This window comes from Carica papaya, chromosome 3, assembly GCF_054855325.1.
Source record: "Carica papaya isolate Zhongbai chromosome 3, ASM5485532v1, whole genome shotgun sequence".
In the NCBI taxonomy this organism is placed as follows: domain Eukaryota; kingdom Viridiplantae; phylum Streptophyta; class Magnoliopsida; order Brassicales; family Caricaceae; genus Carica; species Carica papaya.
In genome coordinates this window covers 27,126,403-27,148,889 of record NC_142311.1, presented here as the reverse complement: position 1 = coordinate 27,148,889, position 22,487 = coordinate 27,126,403, and the positions used below count along the sequence as shown (strand labels likewise).

Below are 22,487 nucleotides of genomic sequence, written 5' to 3'. Positions count from 1 at the left end.
AATGAGTAGTGTGATATTCTTATTGGGGTAGTGTAGCTCGCTCCTATTAACCATTTCAGATTAAGAAGATCAAGATCAAGATCAAGATCCTGACCAGTAGGAGAACTGTGAGTAGGTATCCCCTGAATCCCATCAAAAGATAGTAGAGGTTAATCTCCCTACAACATTTATTTACTATTTTCATATGTTTATTTCGTTTTTTTTTATGAACCGGTATGAAAAGAACATTTTCGTAACCCTATTAGGCATTCAAATTTACGTGTAAAGAATGTAAATTCTAACGTTATTATATGCTTCCGCATTAAATTTAGGAACTTATTTCCCTTCTATTTCCATGTCATTTCAATGTCAAACTAACCATACACTATTTGTAAAAAAATCAAATCATGGTAAGTTATCTATTCTAATAGTGTGTGTTAATGATATAATTCTCATTGGTCATTTTACATAGCTGATTAATTTGAAGAAAGCTCAGACTGAGGAATTTGAGATTAAAGGCCTAAGAATTTTATATACTTTCTCGAAATGGAGATGACAAGATGAAAAGAATGCATTTATGTGTCTCAGAAAAATATATCATATATTTGCTAACTAAATGTGGAATGTTTAGGATGTAAACCGGGTGAGACCCCTATAGAAACCATCCACCAATTAGAGCAATGCATACTGGATATGATTCCTCACAGACCATAACGTATAGTCATTGGTTTTATCTCAAAAACAAAAATTATCTCAAAAACGTCTAATTATTGTTCCTATGTATGGCGAAATTCAGTCATTTGGAGAAGCAAGAAACAGTTTGTGGTCTCCAAAAGTAGTGCAAAAGCTGAATCATAAGATTACCTCAAGGAACTAGGAAAACCTAGAAGACCCTACGAATCTTTTTTGTGACTATCAATATGTTCTAAGTATTACCGAGAATCTGGTTCTGTCATGTTGCTCCATCAAAGAAAAAGTAGAAGACAATGTCATCCAACTGCTGTACACACCAACAAGGTCACAGGTCGCAGACATCCTGACCAAAGCCTTGCATCGAAAAAGCTTCGAAGACCTAATTTCAAGCTTGGGACAAATAACATTTTCAACCCAGCTCAAAGACAGTGTGGTAATATCCTCAAAATTAATGTTAAAATAACCTCAGCATTAATGTGAAAATATTCTCAGCAATTTATATGGAAATATTCTCAGCATTTAATTCATTATTATAAAAATGTTTTCAGCTCTTAATTCTTGATTTGGTAAAAAATCCAGCTATTATTAGCTGTACCTTTTGTTACTAATAGCTAGATTTGACATTATAAGATTTTATATATGATCTCTTAGTTACTGTAAATTAATTGTTAAATTTTCCTCTAAAAGGAAAGTAACTAATTATAAGGTATGTATAATTGCTGTCTACAGCTCTTCATAATGCGGAAAGAAATTTCTCCCTTTCTACACTTGAACTTCAGACTTTCAAGTCATTTGAACTTGTCAAGACATATAAACATATTACAGCAGGATCACTTTGCCTTCTGATGTATAATTTTGGGGTTAGAAATGTAAAAGGATGTACACAAAATCGTTGGAGTATTATTTTGCTTAATCTTGTACATTTTCATGGATCATATAAGTAACTGCAGAAATAACAACAGAAACCAATTTCTCAATCAATGTCTATTTGCTATTTTAAGTTATGACGCATGAATAATACCTTAGTATTGCCATGAAAGAGGTTGTTCATGAATTATGGATGTTGTTTGCAAAGGTAACCTTTTTAATAAAGCAATACTCATAGGATATGGGAACATATACCGTCCATGTATCAACAGGTGGAAGAAGGTCGGAAGGAAGAAAAGGAGAATCAAGTTCCTATGTGCATTAGGAGCTTCTAAAGAGAATTACAAAGCTGGATTTATTTACAGAGTTGTTATTTAACCAAAAAACTATACTCACATGAATCAATTGTTTGCTTTGTAAAAGATTCCAACAATTCTTTTGTGTCAAGTGGCGTATATCTGAAAATCATATCAAGAAAAACAAGCTTTAGGCCACGGGGAATTCATGAAGCTCAATAAGGTTTCCACATCTATAAAAAAGGCCTAGCCCCTTGGAATGTGGTAGTAGGATAACATATTGTTTTCAATGGCTTAACCAGGTTAAAATCACAGCAAACTGCAAAAAGAAGTAAACTTACATCAATTAAAAACAGAAAACATGGATACGCATGGCATACATAGAAAATAATTTTTTTTTTGAAAAAATTACATGAAAAATAAATTAAAATGGTAAAGTCACCAATGTAATGTCATTCACTGACAGTGTAATGATCTCAATGAATTGCAAGGATATATAGATGACCAACAGAATAACTGATAAACAACAAGCAATCACAGACAAAGTAGTGGATCCACCTCACAACAATTAAAATCACAGCAAACTGCAAAAAGAAGTAAACTCAAAACAATTATATACAAGAAGCATGGATGCGCATGGTATACATGGAAAATAAGTAAAATTGGTAAAGTCACCGACGTAATGTCATTTACTGATAGCATAATGACTTCAATGAATTGCAAGAATATATAGATGACCAACATAATAAGTGATAAACAACAAGCAATCACAGATGAAGTAGTGGATCCATTACCAATCACATCTTATTAAAACAGTCAACACCAATAAACATCTTTCACCTTACCCGAGACCAACAGCGAGTTCTTGGGCCACTTTCTGATTGACTTGAGTTGAATCACCAACAATGTAGATTGAGGTTCCTTTCAAAAGTTGTGTAGATCCTGCAGTCAAGGATTCCCATGACTCCATAATGCCGGGCCATTTCAGGTCTGGATCCTGCTTCTTCAAGCTAATTACAAGTTGATCGTCATCTAAATACCTGTTCAAATCAAGAACCTCTCAGTTCAGAAACACAAAACAACATCTATAATTGTTCAAGCTAATCTAGATTCAGCATACAGACCATATTGTTTCAGCAGGCTTTATTTTCTCAAAAAGCTGATTAGTTTGTAGAAGAGTAATCAGAGAACCATGGCGCTTTATTCTAACAGTTAAAGAGGTTCCATCAGCATCGACAAATATATCCCTGGAAGTTGAAAGTTCTTGCTTCCCAAGTTGTAATCTCAATTCCACCTCAGAGGAACTGTCAGCAAACTGTATACTTCACATAATCAGTAGCTGAATGGCGTTGGTGAAGCTCAGAAGGGAGAGGTGTACTTAAACAGCCCCAAGATCCTTTATTTGATTGAAACTTATTTCTATGTCATGAACAATGAGATAAAATAGCCATAAGCAATCAATAACACAAAAGCAACTCCACTCCATAGTCTAAGTTGAGGTTATTAAGGCTCTATTGCATAATTCTCTTTCCTTATTGACAAAATACAGCAAAAGCTGGGAAAAGATAATTAATTATCTAACAGTTGAACCATCAATCATCTCAAATTTCACCTAAATATCAAAGAAGCTTTATAGAGAAAGCAATGACAAAATACCAAGCGTATATCCGATACCACTGACCTAAGCTTCATGTTTCCTATCATTATTTCATATACATCACTTGTTCGAGCTTAAAAAAAAAAAAAAAAAAAAAAAAAAAAAAGAAAAGAAACTGCTAGGAAAAACAGAAAGCATTCTCTTCAAATTTTCCTGGCAATAAAACAGAAGGAAACCTCGTAATTTGTGGTGTTCGCGGAGAGATTGGAGAAGAACTTGCAGGAAGAGAAGCAATTGAATCGGCGGGTGGAGACGACCGCGTTTGCCTTGATGAAACGATATCGGGTTGAGGAAGAGGTGGAGATGAGTGTGGAAATTCGAGTTGCAGAATGAGAAGAAAAAGAAAAATGAACTCTATGGAGAGAAAAGAAAAATAGGGATTTGGTAGGGTGTTGGGAGTGGATACAGCAGGGAGTGGAAGTTGTCACACTAGCCATTTTTGTTCATCTGGATTTTGGAGGAGAGGGGGAACGAGGAGAGAGGAGAACGGACGATTTGGTTTGGATCAATTTTTATTTGTTCGTTTCTTTTCTCCGTTATGGGCTGGTCTTGGATGGGCCCATCCATGATTTTAAAATTATTTTATATTTAAAAAAAATTCAAAATGTATCATTTAAAATATATATTAATCCAATTCAACCTAATAACAACATAGTTATATAGATATATATATATATATAAGTTATCACAAATTCCATATTAATTTCTCTGATGGTAAAAATCAAATTCATATTCAAGGTAAAATTTAATTCCTATATAAAAAATTTAATTCATATTTAATGTTGCTAATAGTTCAAACATTACAAAATTATATCTCCATAGTCACTTTTAGATTGGAATATGAGCATCTTATTAAATTCCTAATCTTGTTTGAGGTCATGAAGAAAAAGGATGATCATTATGAGTATGATAGCTTATTATGGTCTTTTATATTTGATGTCCATTTTCTTTTAAATAATAAAAATATTTTTTTTAAGCAGTAAAGATTGTACAAATATGGAGTAAATACGTTAATTCCTATACTCATCTCACTAATAAAAATATAAGTCTATATTTGAAGTAGGTAGAAAGTTTTTTACCCATCAAAATATCCTTATGGGTAAATTCTCTACTCGTTACCCATCCCATTTAATTTAAAAAAATTTATGTAATATTAATTATTAATTAAAATAAAATATAATATTTAAATACAACTATAAACCAACATTATAAATTACAACATTAAATATTTACTAATTAAAATTTAATTAATTTAAGTAAAATTAAAAATTTATTAATTATATATAGTCCTACAGGTGCAATGAGTAAATTATTAAATTTATAACTATTTCATACTTATTCCTGAATTTATAATTTTTTATTTATACTCACTCTATACTCCATTAATTTTATGTCTTTATCCGTTCTTTCTATTGTGGATTTGGGCAGGTTAACAGACCATCCATCCTAATATTCATCTTTATCATAGTAAATAATCTATTTAAAGACTATTTAAAATATTTTTTTCATAATAAGATAATAAAATAACCTTTTTATTTAAAAAAATTATGTTTTTCAGTATCAAATAATTTAATATCATTTGAAAGTCCAAAATAAGTACAAATAATAATTTAAATTATTAAAAATATTTGTTTCATTTCAATAAAATTAATCGTACTCTTTAGATACCTAAACGGTAAGTTTAGTTGGCTACTAAATCCTTAAAATTATTAACATTTGTTTTCTTTTTCTTTTAAGTCTTTGGCATTATGGCCAATTGAATCCCATTTATTTCTTTAAAAATTTATTTGTTTATGCTGTGTATATTTTCTCTTTTTCTTGGTAGGTTTCTTGGATCTTATTTTATTATTTTTTAGGACAATGTTATTTTTTTCTATAGTTATTTGGATTCAATTCACATAATTTTCTTCAAATTTTTATTTTTTTTATTTTGTATAAAATTATAATTTTTATAGAATATTTAAATATAGTTGAATTTTAAATATAAATACGTAAAAATTTAAAATTAAACAATTCAAAATTAATAAATGAGTCAAATATCAAATATAATATTTAAATTTTAATGTTAAAGCACATTTATTCATAAAAAACAATTAACCAAGGAAATTATTACGTTATTGATATTAATATTACTATCATCTCCAAGTAAAGTTGGCTTGCATAATACTTCAATTGTGTTTTTGCCATTTGTCTGGATATCTTCTTTTGCATGGTTTTTCTTATGTTGTTTCTCGACTTGATTTTTTAGTTTCTTAAACCTTTCTTCGAGAATTATTTTATAGCTCACCACCTTTATGTTGCCTCCAGTCTTGGACATCCTATCAAGATCTATTAGGACTTGGCGGACTCCCATTGGAGAAAGCCATACCTCAGGTTCAACACTGTGAAGACTGTAAATAACTGCATATATTTTAACTCCAAATAAAGTTGTCAGTTCACTTACTCCTTGAATAATTTATTCTTCTTCTTGTTGAAGGTCATCTTTTTGGCAGTATCGTGTCAACAATTCCATTAAAAGTATTTGGATATTATGCTTTTATCCATATTCATCCTCATAACTGCTGAAAACTCGACCCATGTGCTATAAAATGTATATTTTTGGGATTTTTACTAAATCAGAAGGGGTATAAGTGTTATTCCTTGACTACAAGAAGATATTATGACTCTATAAATGTTTATTTCTTTAACCATCAACCATTTTATCTCAATACTGTCATTTAGGAGGAGAGAGAAAACGAGGAATGTCATTATCAGAATGCTGAGAATTCATTAGTAGAATTAATTCCAAGTTTTTCAAGTTTCATTGAACCTGTACCTCAAAATATTAATTCTAATATTGAGTTTGTATCTCCTGAGCCTAATTCCCCATCTTGAGGTATCAATAAACATTGTGTACAATGAGCTTCATACCTATTTGAGAGTACGTGTCCCCACATAAGAGGGAGAATCTCAAACACTATCCAAACCTGAACATGCTTTGAACTGGCTCATTGCTCTACGAAAAGGAATAAGATCCTATACTCAACATGCTTCGTATAATTATATCTTTTATTCAAGACACTCACCTAAGTTCATCAAATAAACATAACACAATTTTTGAAAATTTTAGAAATGATTTGAAGTAGTTCATTGCTCTACGAAAAGGAATAAGATCTTATATTCAACATGCTTCATATAGTTATATCTTTTATTCAAGACACTCATCTAAATTTTGAGCATTTATTACAAGTTCTTATGTAGCTTCTTACTAATATACAAGAGGCCATTAGAAATCCTTCTTGTAAGGTAGTTGTCTGTGATGAGATCTAAACTTTAAAATATAATCAGACATAAAAAATGACCAAACTACCCTTAGGAAAAAATCCAGATTTATAACTACTCCATCCTTATTCCAAAGTTATAACTTTTTACCTATACTCACTCGATATTTTGTTAATTACAGATCTTTACCCGTTCTTCTTAGGGTGGGTTGAGACAGGTTAACGAACCATCCACCCTAATACTCATCTCTATCATAGTAAATAGTGTATTTAGGGACTCTGTAGGATATTTTTCTCATAATAAGATAATAAAATGACCTCTTTATTTCAAAAAATTATGTTTTTTAGTATCAAATTATTTAATGTCATTTGAGAGTCCAAATAAAGTACGAATGATGATTTAAAATTATCGAAAATATTTATTTCATTTCAATAAAATCAATCATACTCTTTAGATACATACCCTCAGACTAAATCCTTAAAATTGGGAGCCTTGAGATAAATGATGTTATTACATTCAAGTATTCTTTGTTGACATTTGGTTGAATGTTTATGAGTGAGATTTGGAGAACTTAAAGAAAAAGTTGGAATTAATAATTGATTTAGAGGTTTGTATGAAAATGAAAAAGGGAAAAATGAAAAAATATCAATGGATATATGTTTTGTTTTGGTTTGTTTTTTTTTTTTTGAGTCTTTGGCATTATGGCTAATTGAATCCCATTTATTTCTTTAAAAAAAAATTTCTTTATGCTGTGCATATTATCTCTTTTTTTTTTTGTAGGTTTCTTGGATCTTATTTTGTTATTTTGATAACATTGTTATTTTTCCATGTGGTTATTTCAATTTAGTTCACACACAATTTTCTTTAAATTTTAATTTTTTCCATTTTGTATAAAATCATAATTTTTATAGAATATCTAAATATATTTGACTTTTAAATACGAATACATAAAAGTTTAAAATTAAACAACTCAAAGTTAACAAATGAGCCAAATATCAAATATAATATTTAAATGTTAATATTAAAGCACATTTATTTATAAAACATAATTAACCAAGGAGGTTATTATATTATTGATATTAATATTGTTATCATCTCTAAGAAAAAGTTGGCTTGCATAATATTTTAGTTGTTGTCCATGCCATTTGTCTGAATATCTTCTTTTGCACGACTTTTTTAACGTTGTTTCTCAGCTTGATCTTTGAGTTTTTTAAGCCTTTTTTCAAGAATTATCTTATGGTTCACCACTTTTATATTGTCCTCGGTCTTGGACATCCTGTTAAGATCTATCATCACTTGGCGGACTCCCATTGGAGAAGGCCAAACCTCAGGTTCAATACTGTAAGTACTGTAAATAATTGCACATGCTTTAATTCCAAAATAAAGTTGTTAGTTCACTTACCTCCTCGAACAATTCATTCTTCTTTTTGTCAAAGATCATCTTGTTGGCAGTATTGTTACTTATGGGAGCAAAATTTCTCTTCATGTCCATATTTAATAGAGATAAAAAAATGATATTGAATTGAAGTTTGACAAATTTTTCTCTTTAGTTTCTTGGCCAGACAACTAAGGGTATATATAGTTAAAAAATATCTAAATTATTTATTACAAGATCTGAATAGTTTTATGTTTATGTTCTGCGTATCTATTAAAGATTTATTTAAAAACTTATGATATAGAAAAATATCATAATTATAAAAATTAAACATTGCAATTGTAATAAAAAGACTAGTATTACTGAGCAAAATAAGAAAATTTCAATATAAGATCATAAAAAATCTTAAATTAATAATATCAAGATTCGATGTGCAAATAAGTAATTTTTAAAACATGTGTTTATCAGTTTAAACTAAATTAATTATAAAACACATTATACATTAGCCCAAACAAAGGTTTAACAATTAAAGCTTAAATCTTCATATTTTTATTTTATTTATGGCATGTTATCCTTTTTTTTACAATTTAAAATTTTATTTTTTTCCTAAATTGTAAAAACCTCTAGGAATTTAGTTATAGAGAGTTCAAGCAAAAGTATTCATGTTTTTGTTATACTTAAGAAGTAGACTTTTATGCCAATCACATAGTTCTATAATGGAGATACATATCATACAATAGTATAGTTGGATCTTACTTAGGGCCTGGGCTAAAAGAAAAAAAGAAAAAAATGGGCTAGTCTCCCTTCTGTCTTTTCTTTTGGGTTTTGGTTGACTAAAAATTTAAATTTGGGCTTTAATAGAGATAAAAGTCTTTTTACGTTATAACCCACTTTTATCTTTTCTTTTTCTACTCTTTCCCATTTTCTTTTAATTTCTTCATTTATACCTTTACTTTTCTTTTTTTCTTATTTCTCATACTCCCCATATTTCTTTCCTTTCATTCATTCCCCTCGTGTTTTTTTTTTCTTAATTATGATTACCTCCCAATTTCTATTATTTCTCATTCATGCTTTTCCTGCTTTTCCTTTAAAATTTCATTCACTCCCAATTTCCATTATTTTTTATTCAAACCCTTATGTCTCATTTTTCCTCTTCTTTTCCTTTCCAGTAGTTTTTTAATGAATATAAAACAAAGATAAAAAAATTAATGATAAAATTATATGTTAAGGACAATTTTTTTTAAAAAATTTGCGTTTATTATCTTTATACTTCAATTGTACTCGGACAAAATTAGAATATGACAGTTGCCCCTCTTGAAGACAAATGCATGGTGATGTCTTACCATGTTATGTATTAACAATGAACGATATTTTACCCTTTTAAGTATTGAAAGCATATGTAGAATGACATGCCATCTTAATTTTCTAGGTATTAAAGATGAATGCGAAATGATTGTCTTTTCTTTTTAAGAATTGAGAGTAAATTCATGGTGGATGGTGCCTTACTTTTTAAGTATTGAAGGTGGAGACATGAAAATGTTATAATTTTTTATGCATTGATGTGAATGTAGGGCGAAAATCTTTCCTTTTTAGGAACTGAAGTTAGAATTATACACATATGAAATTTCATCTTGCTTTTTTAGGTATTGGTGGTGAATGAAACGTTACCTTTTTAGGAATTGAAGGTGACTATAAAATGAAGCTTCACATTGCCTTTTTAGACAATAAAAAGTGAATGTAGAATGAAACGTCACATTGCCTTTTTAGGCACTTGATATAAATGTAAAAATGATATATTTCTTTTTGGAAATAAAAAATAAATGCATAAAATAAAGTCTTACCTTTTAAGCATAAAGTTAGATATAAAATGAATGTTACATTGCCTTTTTGAGAATTGAATGCAAAATATATGAAATAAATGAATCTGTATATTTTAAGTATTGAAGGTGGATGTAAAATAAAATGCCACTTTATTTTTTTAGATATTGAAAGTGAACAGAGAATGATGTCTTCCATTAAATTTAAAGGCAAATATGAAATAAATGATGTCTTACTTTTTGGGTATTGAAGATCAGTGCAAAATGAATATGACCTTATCTTTTTAGACATTGAAGGTGAATGCATGATGAAATGTCCTGCCTTTTTAGTTACAAAAGGTGAATATAAGATGATTGACTTTCTTTTTTAGGAATTGAAGACATATGTAAAATAAACAATACCTTACTTTTTTAAGTATTAAAGGCGAATGAGAAATGAAATTTCACATTCCCTTTATGTATTAAAGGGGATACAAGAATGATGGATGAACATCTTATTTTAGTTGAACATTGGATGAAATTCTTTCAATTTGAAGGTTGTAGACTTCATGTATCTTTTTTTTCAAGAATGATGGATGTGAATAAAGGGGTAAACATAAAATGAATAGCACCAAACATGGATCGGCTACAACCACTTTTGATTTACTTGTCAACCATTTGATAGCAGGCCAAGGCATTTAGATTTTAGTGCCAATTGTATATCATGGGTTAAGACATGATAATTTTGATTTGACTACTAACTGGGATGATTTCAATTTGGTGGCAACCTATATCAATAACTTAGTAAAATGATTTGATTATAAAAAGATGTTTTTGGACTAACTTATCAACGATTTTTCATTTCTATTTTTTCTTTCTTTTTCATTTTCACTTATGTCATTTTTCCTTTTAAATAATTAACATTCATTTGAAAAGATTTCTATGAAGGTTTAAAGCTCAATTTCACAATTCAAGTTTAATTTTTCTCCATTTGTTCAAAACATCCTTAGAAAAAAAAGGTACTTACAAAGTTTATAAAAAGAGTAGAAATTTACTAAATCTTATATTGTTGGCAATGCTCTACTACTCGAGGTTTGGAATTTTTTACAAGTCATACTTCTATCATAGGAACTCATTCTGTCTCAACGACCCTTTTGGGTCTCTTTTGATAATTCATCTAAGGCACTTGAGGCTCTTAGCACATGTTAGGCCCCATATTTCTCTCTATTTCTCTTTTTTTTTTCTCTTCTCTCTCCTTTTCCTCCCTTTATTTATTATTTTTTTTTCTCTCTTCTTCTTCTCATCTTTTTTTCCTTCATATTCTCCTTTGTGTTGTTTTCAGTTTTCATTACAGTCTATGCCTGCTATTAGGATGTTTAAAAGGATTTTAAAGTTGACAACAACTAAAAATTTTAGATTTGATTACGATTATGCGAGTGTTTTTTCATTTATCCAATGATTGATGTTTGCACCAGTTGCTCGAATGATCTTGCATATTTGAATTTCCAATAGCCTATAAACTCTTGCAATATTAATAATTCTAGGCTCGTAAAAATGCATAATATAGATGCAGTATCAAAAAGAGGACAACTGAACAGAGGATGGTAGTATTAAGGGCTTGATTATAGATGAGGGGCTTTTGTTTTTTTGCTTTTTTTTGGTCTTTTTAAAATTTTTGGACAAGATAATATATAGAGACGATAAATCAAGAATAAGAAAAATATTGGGGAGAAATTGTTGATGGAACTAGGTTATCATGGCTTTTGAATTTTATTATTAGTCCAAAAACACATTTGATTTATCCAGAATGTAACCAGATTTCTCTTGTTCTATCTTGTATTAATCTTTTCTTTTATTCTTCAATCTCTATCATATGTCATTTGAATTCAAGATTCATTTAAAATTCTTAACTACTTTTTCTCTTCTTTTTCTCTCTCTTTCTTTTTATTCTTTTTTTCACATTTTTGTTTTTTCTCTCTCTCTCTCTCTCTCTTTTTACTTTTTTCTTAATTTTTTTTGCTTTCTTTTCCTCTCTCTCTCTCTCTCTCTCTCTCTTTTTCCTCTTTTGACAGTTTTCTATCTCCTTTATTTTTTTCTTTTACCAATTCCCTTAATTTTGGCTCATAAAATTGCTCGGAGATGAAAAGATGCCCCCTTCCCAAAAACAAAAAGAGATACAGATAAACACTAAAATATAAACAAAACTATAGTCATCAAACTCTATAAAACTCCATTAAGAAGCCATCAAATAAAGCTCTACTACGAAGCAAGCTCTGAAATATGAAGAAAAGAAAGCTTGATGATGACATCAACAAAAAGGACGATCTTCGTGAGTATCATAACTTATTATGGTCTTGTATTTTATGTCTATTTTCTTTTAAGTTAGTAAAAATACTCTTTTAAGTAGTAAAGATAGGACGAATATAGGATGGTTACATCAATTCCTATACTCATCTTATTATAAAAATATAAGTTCATACTTGAAACAGGTAGAAAATTTTTTATCATCAATGTCCTTGTGGGTAAAATTCTCTACTCGTTACCGATCTCATTTAATTAAAAAAAATTATATGATATTTATACAATTTTAATAAACAATATTAATTATTAACTAAAATAAAATATAATAGAAAATAATATTTAAATATAATAAAAAATAATAACTATAAACTAACATTATAAATTACAACATTAAACATTTACTAATCAAAACTTAATTAATTTGTGTAAAATTACAAATTTATTAATTACATGTAGTCCTACAGGTGGAGTGAGTAAATTATTAAATTTATAACTATTCCATACTTATTCTAAATTTATAATTTTTTATCTATAGTCACTCTATACTCCATTAATTATAGATCTTTACACATTCTTCCTATGGTGGGTTGGGGCAAGTTAACGAACCATCCACCTTAATATTCATCTTTATCATAGTAAATAGTTTATTTAGGGACTATATAGGATTTTTTTTCAAAATAAGATAACAAAACTGACCTCTTTATTTTAAAAAACTATGTTTTTTAGTATCAAATTATTTAATTGTTGTTTGAAAATCTAAAATAAGTACAAATAATGATTTAAATTAAAAAATATATTTGTTTCATTTCAGAAAAATCAATCATACTCTTTAGATACCTAAGCATGCCCTTAATTATTTGGCGACTAAATCCTTAAAATTATTAACATTTGTTTTTTTTTTCTTTTGAGTCTTTGGCATTATGGCCAATTGAATCCCATTTATTTCTTTAAAAATTTCTTTGTTTATACTGTGCATATATATATATATTTTTTTTGTAGGTTTCTTGAATCTTATTTTATTATTTTTGAGGACATTTTTATTTTTTTTCCTGTAGTTATTTCAATTCAATTCACACAATTTTCTTTAAATTTTAATTTTTTTTATCATTTTGTATAAAATTATAACTTTTATAAAATATCTAAATATAATTGAATTTTAAATACGAATACGTAAAAGTTTAAAATTAAACAACTCAAAGTTAACAAATGAGCCAAATATCAAACATAATATTTAAATTTTAATATTAAAACACATTTATTCATAAAACAAAATTAACCAAAGAGGTTATTATATTATTGATATTAATATTGTTATCATCTCCAAGCAAAAATTGGCTTGCATAATATTTCAGTTGTTATCCTTGCCATTTGTCTGAATATCTTATTTTGCATTATTTTTCTTATGTTGTTTCTCAGCTTGATCTTTGAGTTTCTTAAGCTTTTTTTAGAGAATTGTCTTATGGTTCAACACTTTTATATTGCCCCCGATCTTGGACATCCTGTTACGATCTATCAATACTTGGTGGACTCCCATTGGAGAAGGCCAAACCTCGAGTTCAACACTGTAAGGACTGTATATAATTGCACATGCTTTAACTCCAAATAAAGTTGTTAGTTCATTTACCTCCGTGAACAATTCATTCTTCTTATTGTCGAAGATCATCTTTTTGGCAGTATTATTACTTATAGGAGCAACATTTCTCTTTATGTCCATATTTAATAAAGATAAAAAATGATATTGAAATGAAGTTTGACAAATTTTTCTTTTTGGTTTCTTGACCAGACAACTAAAGATATATATAGTTAAAAAATATCTAAATTATTTATTATAAGATCTGATTGGTTTTATGTTTATGTTGTGCGTATCTATTAAAGATTTATTTAAAAACTTATGATATAAAAAAATATCATAATTATAAAAATTAAACATTGCAATTGTAATAAAAAGACTAGTATAACTAAGTAAAATAAGAAAATTTTACTTTAAGATTATAAAAATCTCAAATTAATAATATCAAGATTTGATGTGCAAAAAGTGATTTCTAAAACATATGTTTATCAGTTTGAAATAAATTAATTGTAAATCACATTATACATTAGCCAAAACAAAGGTTTAACAATTAAAGTTTAAATCTTCATATTTTTACTTTATTTATGGCATGTTATCTATTTTTACAATTTAAAATTTCAATTTTTTCTTAAATTTTAAAAACCTCTAGGAATTTAGTTATAAAGAGTTCAAACAAAAGTATTCATGTTTTTGTTATACTTAAGAAGTATACTTTTATGCCAATCACTTAGTTCTATAATGGATGTACATATCATACAATAATATAGTTGGATCTTACTTAAGGCCTGGGCTAAAAGAAAAAAAGAAAAAATGGACTAGTCTCCCTTTTGTTTTTTCTTTTATGTTTTGCTTGAGTAGAAATTAAAATTTTGGCTTTGATAGAGATGAAAGTCTTTTTATGTTATGACCTAGTTTTATCTTTCCTTTTTCTACTCTTTCCCATTTTCTTTTAATTTCTTCATTTATATCTTTACCTTTCCTTTTCTCTTATTTCTTATATTCCCCATATTTCTTTCCTTTCGTTCATTCCCCTCATGTTTTTTTCTTAATTATGATTATCTCTCAATTTCTATTATTTCTCATTCATGCTTCTTATGTTTTGCTTTAAAATTTCATTTACTCCTAATTTTCATTACTTTTTATTCAAACTCTTGTGTTCCATTTTTGCTCTTCTTTTCTTTTCCAGTTTGTTGTTTTTTTTAATGAATATAAAACAAAGATAACAAAATTAATGATAAAAATTATGTGTTAAGGACTTTTTTTTAAAATTTACATTTATTATCTTTATACTTCAATTATCCTTGGACAAAATTAGGATATGACTGTTGACCCTTTTGAAGACAAATGCATGATGATGCCTTACCTTTTTATGTATTGAAAATGAATGATATTTTACCCTTTTAAGTGTTGAAAGTATATGTAGAATGAAATGTCAAGACTTTCCAACTTGGTGAAGAACTTGCAGTAGGATATGGCCGAACACTCCTATAGAAATAAGGCTCCACAAAGGATGATCATTGCTTCCATCTAGAGTAATGATAGACAAAGAGTAAACAGATTTACATGCTCAAAAATCTCCCAATCATTCAGGTTTCTCATTCCCAAACCCCACCCTCGTAATCTCTAAAAAAGTCACTAATCAAAATATATTTGCTCGATTTTTTAGAATTGCAACCAATGTTCCAAAACATTTTTGGAAGGATGCATCTTTACTATAGTCTATCTCATAAACTAGATGTCATCTTATGTTTTCAACTTCGAAACTCTATACTAGGTTCTTCTTAAACATTATCCTCATTCCCGTATTGTGTCAACAATTCCACTAAAAGTATTTGGATATTCTGTTTTTTTCCATATTCATCTTCATAACTGCTAAAAACTTGACCCATGTGTTATAAAATGTATATTTTTGGGATATTCACCAAATCAAAAGGGGTATAAGTGTCATTCCTCGACTACAAGAAGATATTACCACTTTATAAATGTTTATTTCTTTAAGCATCAACCTTTTTATCTCAATATTTTCATTATCAGGATGTTGAGAATTCATTAATTGAATTAATTCCAAGTTTTTCAAATCTCATTGAACTTGTACCTCAAAATATCAATTCTAATATTGAGTCGTATCTCTTGAGCCTAATTCCCCATCTTGAGGTTTCAACAAACATTATGCACAATGAGCTTCATATCTATTTGAGAGCACTAGTCCCCACATAGGAGGGAGAATCTAAACACTATCCAAACCTGAACATGCTTTGAACTGGCTCATTGCTCTACGAAAAGGAATAAGATCCTATACTCAACATGCTTCGTATAATTATATCTTTTATTCAAGACACTCACCTAAGTTCATCAAATAAACAAAACACAATTTTTGAAAATTTTAGAAATGATTTGAAGTAGCTCATTACTCTACAAAAAGGAATAAGATCCTATACTCAACATGCTTTGTATAGTTATATCTTTTATTAAAGACACTCACTTAAGTTTCAAGCCTTTATTACAAGTTCTTATGTAGGTTCTTATTAATATCCAAGAGGCCATTAGAAATCCTTTATTAATATCCAAGAGGCGATTAGAAATCCTTCTTATAAGGCAGTTGTTTATGATGAGATCCAAGCTTTAGAAAATAATCAGACATAAAAAATGACAAAACGCCCATAGGAAAAATTCCAAATTTATAATTGCTCCATCCTTATTCCAAAGTTATAACTTTTTACTTATACTCACTCTATATTTTGTTAATTACATATCTTTACCCATTCTTCCTAGGGTGGGTTAAGACAGGTTAACAAAACATTTACCCTAATACTCATCTCTGTCATAGTAAATAGTGTATTTAAGAACTATGTAGGATATTTCTCTCATAATAAGATAATAAAATGACCTCTTTATTTTAAGAAATTATGTTTTTTAGTATCAATTTTTTTAATGTTGTTTGGGAGTTCAAAATAAGTACGAATAATGATTTAAATTATCAGAAATATTCATTTTGTTTCAATAAAATCAATTGTACTCTTTAAATACCTAAGCATGCCCTTAATTATTTGGCAATTAAATCCTTAAAATTGGGAGCCTTGAGATAAATGATGTTATTACATCCCAGCATACTTTGTTGATATTTAGTTGAATGTTTATGAGTTAGATTTGGAGAAGTTAAAGAAAAAGCTAGAATTAATAATTGATTTGGAGGTTTGGATGAAAATGAAAAGGGGGAAAATGGGGGGAGGTTTAAATATTTAGTCTTCAATAGACATGTGTTTTATTTTTTTGTGTTTTTTTTAGTCTTTGGCATTATGGCTAATTGAATCCCATTTATTTCTTTAAAAAATTTCTTTCATTATGCTGTGTATATTTTCTCTTTTTTTTTTTTAGGTTTCTTGGATCTTATTTTATTAATTTTGAGGACATTGTTATTTTTCTCATGTACTTATTTCAATTCAATTCACACACAATTTTCTTTAAATTTTAATTTTTTCTGTAGAAACCCAAAACTTAAAGGGAAATAAAATCATAAATTAAATGCGAAAGCGATTAATAGAGTTAGGGTTTACATTCCTTACACAATAATTTTGAATGCTCAATAGAGTTACGGAAATGTCCCTTATAAAAGGCAAACGGAAATTAAAAAAATAAAATGAAAAGTAAATAACTAAGCATCCTAGGACAACCTTCACTAGTACTTGAAGGGAGTCCGAATAGTGAACAACTCACAACCCTCTTGCTGATCGAGATCTGAATCTTAGTCCTCTTGATTTGAAATAGTTAATGAAAGGGTGAGCTACACTAACTTAGTAAGAAAATCATACTAATAACAGATACAGAAACTAAAGATTGGTAAAAAAATCAGAAAAACAACTAATAGAGTCCTTATTTTATTTAAATACATTTAACACTTGAAGACATTTGTTTAATACTTATCATAACAAGTTTTTTAAAGACAATCTATGAAGACCAATATCCATATCACTTTTCACTTTCACACATAAGAGAACGAGAAATAATAACTTTCATTTCTTATCTATTTACTGGTACCCCTAGGGATTCATAGAAGTGTTCTCCCTACTTGTGAACCCAATATCTAATTTTACAATTGACCGGCCATCTCCATACCCCGTCTGGTATGAGTGTGAACCTTATCTCCTTAATCTTTTGAGTAAGGGACTTCTCAGCCACGTCCGACTGAGATAACGTTCACAGTAGGGTTTCCTATATACCGAGCCCGTCCGCCCTTTCCTTAAGTAACCAGCAAATATTTCACATACATATTTTTATCAACAAACAACCAACAAGCTCATACCAATATCTCATATCATATTCACAGATCAATTAGACTATATTTATGTTAACAGTATATAACCAAAATAACCAGATAAGTTGATAAGACTATTGAACTATAAATTAAGAAAATTTACTATATGAAAATCAAACAAGTAGGATAGTACAGAAAATCAAGATAATTGTGAAATAACCGGTTCCGGCTCCACTAGTAACCCGTAATTATTTTTAAAATTTTTTAATTTTTCACAAAAATATAAAATTATACTTAGTTAAGCCTCAATTTACCATAACGGAGGATAGGATGAGGGATCCTTACCTGGATTGGTGTTCCGAGATATCGAGTTATCTACTACATCTCCTAATGGGTATCGAGTTCCCTGAATTTTTCTTGTGGAATTCAAAACACTCATCACATACCTAAAAATATCCCCAAAAATCCAAAATCGGTGTCCAAAACTCATTATGACCAATTTTGGTGTTCCAGCACGGCAGCGTCGTCGTGCTCGAGCGTCGACTTTGTCGCCCATGGTGGTGGTTCGCCTCCGCTTGGTCAGTTTTGGTTGTATCCCTGTAGAAAATACGTTAGGGGCCTCGGTTGGCCGGAAAATCATAAAAAAATCGAACCTACCGGCCAGGGGGACCTTTGGGTATGGTGGCTCCACCGGTCCTCATTTGCGACTGAGGTACTTTTTTTAGCTACCCTACACAGAAAAGGACGGTGAACACAATGATCGAAAAATAACATACAACGGGAATCGGGAAGGAGCTCATCAGAGGAATTTTGGATTTTCTGCAGTTTTCGGCTCACCTGCCATCCCTCTTGCTCTGATTTGGCCACAGAGATACTCGAAATTGAATTTCAAGTGGGTAAGGAGAATTTTTACCTTTTTTGGCCGTCGGCAGTGACTCTAGTGTGGCGGCGGTCAGCGGTCGACCTCTTTCTGTAGCGTTTGGTTTTTCTTCTTTGACGGGGACTGGCGGCTAGGGTTTAGGTTCCCGTATGATGCGACGTATTTATAACTATCTCGCATTGATCTAGATCGTCCATTGCGATCGATCTCGTCCGTTCGATCGTGCCTAAGGAGGAAATGAATCTGGACCGTTCATCGCGATATATCTTGACCGTCTAATCGCACTTAAGAAAAAAATGAATCCGAGCCCTCCACTAGCACGGGATTGATCCTGGGTTGTCCGATCACGGGGCACGCGGATCGCCAGCGTGGCCTCCTTCGTGGCACCAACGTCAGTGCTCCTTGCCACACGACGTGCTCTGGTTTGTTGAGGCTGTTGATTAGGCGGTCTTACGTGGCTAAACTTTCTCTATTTGTACTTTTAAACATTGCAATTGTAATAAAAAGATTAGTATAACTGAGCGAAATAAGAAAAGATTAATACAACTATAAATTAACATTATAAATTATAACATTAAACATTTACTTATCAAAATTTAATTAATTTGAGTAAAATTCAAAATTTATTAATTATATATAGTCCAACAGATGGAGTCAGTAGATTACTAAATTTATAAACACTCCATACTTATTCTGAATTTATAACTTTTTACCTATTCTCACTCTATACTCTGTTAATTACAGATCTTTACCCATTCTTATTAGGATGCGTTGGGGCAGGTTAATGAATCATCCACCCTTATACTGATCTCTATCATAGTAAATAGTCTATTTAGGGGCTGTATAGGATATTTTCCTTATAATAAGATAATAAAATAACCTCTTTATTTTAAGAAATTATGTTTTTAAGAATTAAATTATTTAATGTCGTTTGGGAGTCCAAAATAAGTACAAATAATGATTTAATTATTAGAAACATTTGTTTCGTTTCAATAAAATCAATCATACTCTTTAGATACCTAAGCATGCCCTTAATTATTTGGCGATTAAATCCTTAAAATTGGGAGCCTTGAGATAACTGATGTTATTACGTCCAAGCATACTTTGTTGATATTTGGTCCAATGTTTATGAGTGAGATTTGGGGTACTTAAAGAAAAAGTTGGAATTAATAATTGATTTGGAGGTTTGGATGAAAATGAAAAAGGGAAAAATGGGGGGAGGTTTAGACTTGTGTGATTAATGGGTAAAAGTTTGTTCTCAAAAACTTAGATAAAGGACAAAGAACATAGTCTTTAATGGATATATGTTTTGTTTTGTTTTTTTTTTTAGTCTTTGGCATTATGGCTAACTGAATCCCGTTTATTTCTTTAAAAATTTCTTTGTTTATGTTGCGTATTTATTCTCTTTTTTTTAGGTTTCTTGGATCTTATTTCATTATTTTTGAGGACATTGTTATCTTTTTTCCGCACTTATTTAAATTCAATTCATACAATTTTCTTTTAATTTTAATTTTTTTCTATTTTGTATAAAATTATAATTTTTATAGAATATCTAAATATAGTTGAATTTTAAATATGAAAATTGTAAAAATTTAAAATTAAACAACTCAAAGTTGATAAATGAGCCAAATATCAAACATAATATTTAAATTTTAATATTAAAGCACATTTATTCATAAAGAAAAATTAATCAAGGAGGTTACTATATTATTGATATTAATATTGTTATCATCTCCAAGCAAAAGTTAGCTTGTATAATATTTTAGTTGTTGTCCTTTCCATTTGTCTGGATCTCTTCTTTTGCACGATTTTTTTTATGTTGTTTCTCAGTTTGATCTTTGAGTTTCTTAAGCCTTTTTTCGAGAATTGTCTTATGGCTCACCACCTTTATGTTGCCGCCAGTCTTGGACATCCTACCAAGATCTATTAGGACATGGCAGACTCCCATTGGAGAAGGCCAAACCTCAAGTTCAACATTGTGATGATTGTAAATGACTGCACATGCTTTAGGTGCAAATAAAGTTGTTAGTTCACTTACCTCCTCAAATAATTCATTCTTCTTCATGTTGAAGGTCATCTTTTTGGCAGTATTGTTACATATGAGAGCAAGATTTCTCTTCATGTCCATGTTTAATAGAGAAACAAAATGATATTGAAATGAAGTTTGACAATTTTTTCTCTTTAGTTTCTTAGCGAGACATTTAAGGGTATATATAGTTAAAAAGATATCTAAACTATTTATTATAAGATCTGATTCGTTTTATGTTTACATTATGTATAAAAGTCCAAACCCTCTATTGGGGATTCCGAGCATGTAACCTAGAAATAGCAAAATAAACAAAACTGAAATTTGTAATTTAACGGAAGCAATTAGAGTTTAGGATTACATTCCTTACCCAATTTACTTAAAAATTCTCAATAGAGTTACGAGAATGCCCTTGAAAAACTTAAATAAAAAAAGTAATAACGAAAACAAATAGGATTAACCTCTGCTTGAAACTGGAGAAACGGAGAGGCAATCTCCTAGCTAATTTTTTTTACTGTTCACAATTCAGATCTTGGTCGTCTTCATTTGAAATGGTTAATAATAAAGGGTGAGCTATACTAGCTCATTAAGAATATCAACACCTTACAACTGATACAAAAAATCAAAGGATTGTAGAAAACATAAAACAACTAATGGAACTTATTTTTAACAAAATTCGAACGCTAGTGCATTCATTAATCGTTTCACTGAAAACGTTAATTTTCTCAACTCACCTATAAATTCTTAAATTTCATTTATTGAGGTAAATATCAGGATAACAATCTACAATGCGTATTCTAAAAGACATAAAACAATTAACCTTATGTTATTTCCCTAAATTGGATTCCTACCACATTCATCTTTATCATTTTACCTTGCCTACCGGTGCTGTTGGGGGTCCATAGGGATCCCCACCACACATGGACATGAACATTCATTTTATAATCAAACAGTCGTCCTCATAGTCCGTCCGGTAATGGGCGCCAAAATACATAATTACCTCAATACCCCATCCAGTATGAGCGTAATTAAAACAATTTCCAACCCCTTTCAGTATGAGATTTCTCAACTCGTTCAACTGAGGGTATCGTTCACAGTAGGGTTCCACCCTATGCACAAAGTCCATACACTATTTTTCAAGACTCCCGATAAGCCCCTTTCATCCAACACTTTTAATTCATGCTTATCTTTTCTTTTATTTACTATTTGGCCTTAAGAGACACGTATATCTATATGCAAATAACACGAGTAATGAATTCACTTTTTAGGGTATGTACATGATGTAGCGCCCGGGGAAATTAAAGAAGAAGAGAAGAAAAAAAAAAAAAAAAACGCGCGTGCCACGTCAGCAGCCACGTCAGCAGACCCAGTCAGCAGTCCTGGCCAACCAGGACCTGCCACGTGGTAAAACCACGTCGACCGGGGACGGGCCACGTTGGCGATCCGCGTGCGCGCGATCGGACTGCCCAGATCAATCGCGCGCACGGACGGCCTAGATTTAATCGCACGGACGGCCCAGATTTAATAAAAAACG

The 22,487-nt window shown here is 29.8% G+C and overlaps 2 protein-coding genes across 2 annotated transcripts in view; both read right to left on the bottom strand.

Moving 5' to 3' along the window:
- Positions 1 to 3,994, bottom strand: part of SKL2 (shikimate kinase like 2) — a 29,022-nt gene extending 25,028 nt beyond the window's left edge. The window contains exons 1-4 of the mRNA XM_088216382.1: positions 3,669 to 3,994; positions 2,960 to 3,150; positions 2,681 to 2,875; positions 1,936 to 1,997 (exon numbers count right to left, since the gene is read on the bottom strand). Of these exons, the coding sequence (XP_088072508.1) occupies positions 1,936 to 1,997; positions 2,681 to 2,875; positions 2,960 to 3,150; positions 3,669 to 3,929 (709 nt within the window). The 5' untranslated portion in view covers positions 3,930 to 3,994. The remainder of the gene's footprint in view (positions 1 to 1,935; positions 1,998 to 2,680; positions 2,876 to 2,959; positions 3,151 to 3,668) is intronic.
- A 16,695-nt stretch (positions 3,995 to 20,689) lies between these two features.
- LOC148267376 (agamous-like MADS-box protein AGL80) lies at positions 20,690 to 21,055 on the bottom strand. Its single transcript, XM_088216091.1, has one exon. The coding sequence runs from the start codon at positions 21,053 to 21,055 to the stop codon at positions 20,690 to 20,692; it is 366 nt and encodes a 121-aa protein (XP_088072217.1).
- Between the last annotated feature and the right edge of the window lie 1,432 nt (positions 21,056 to 22,487).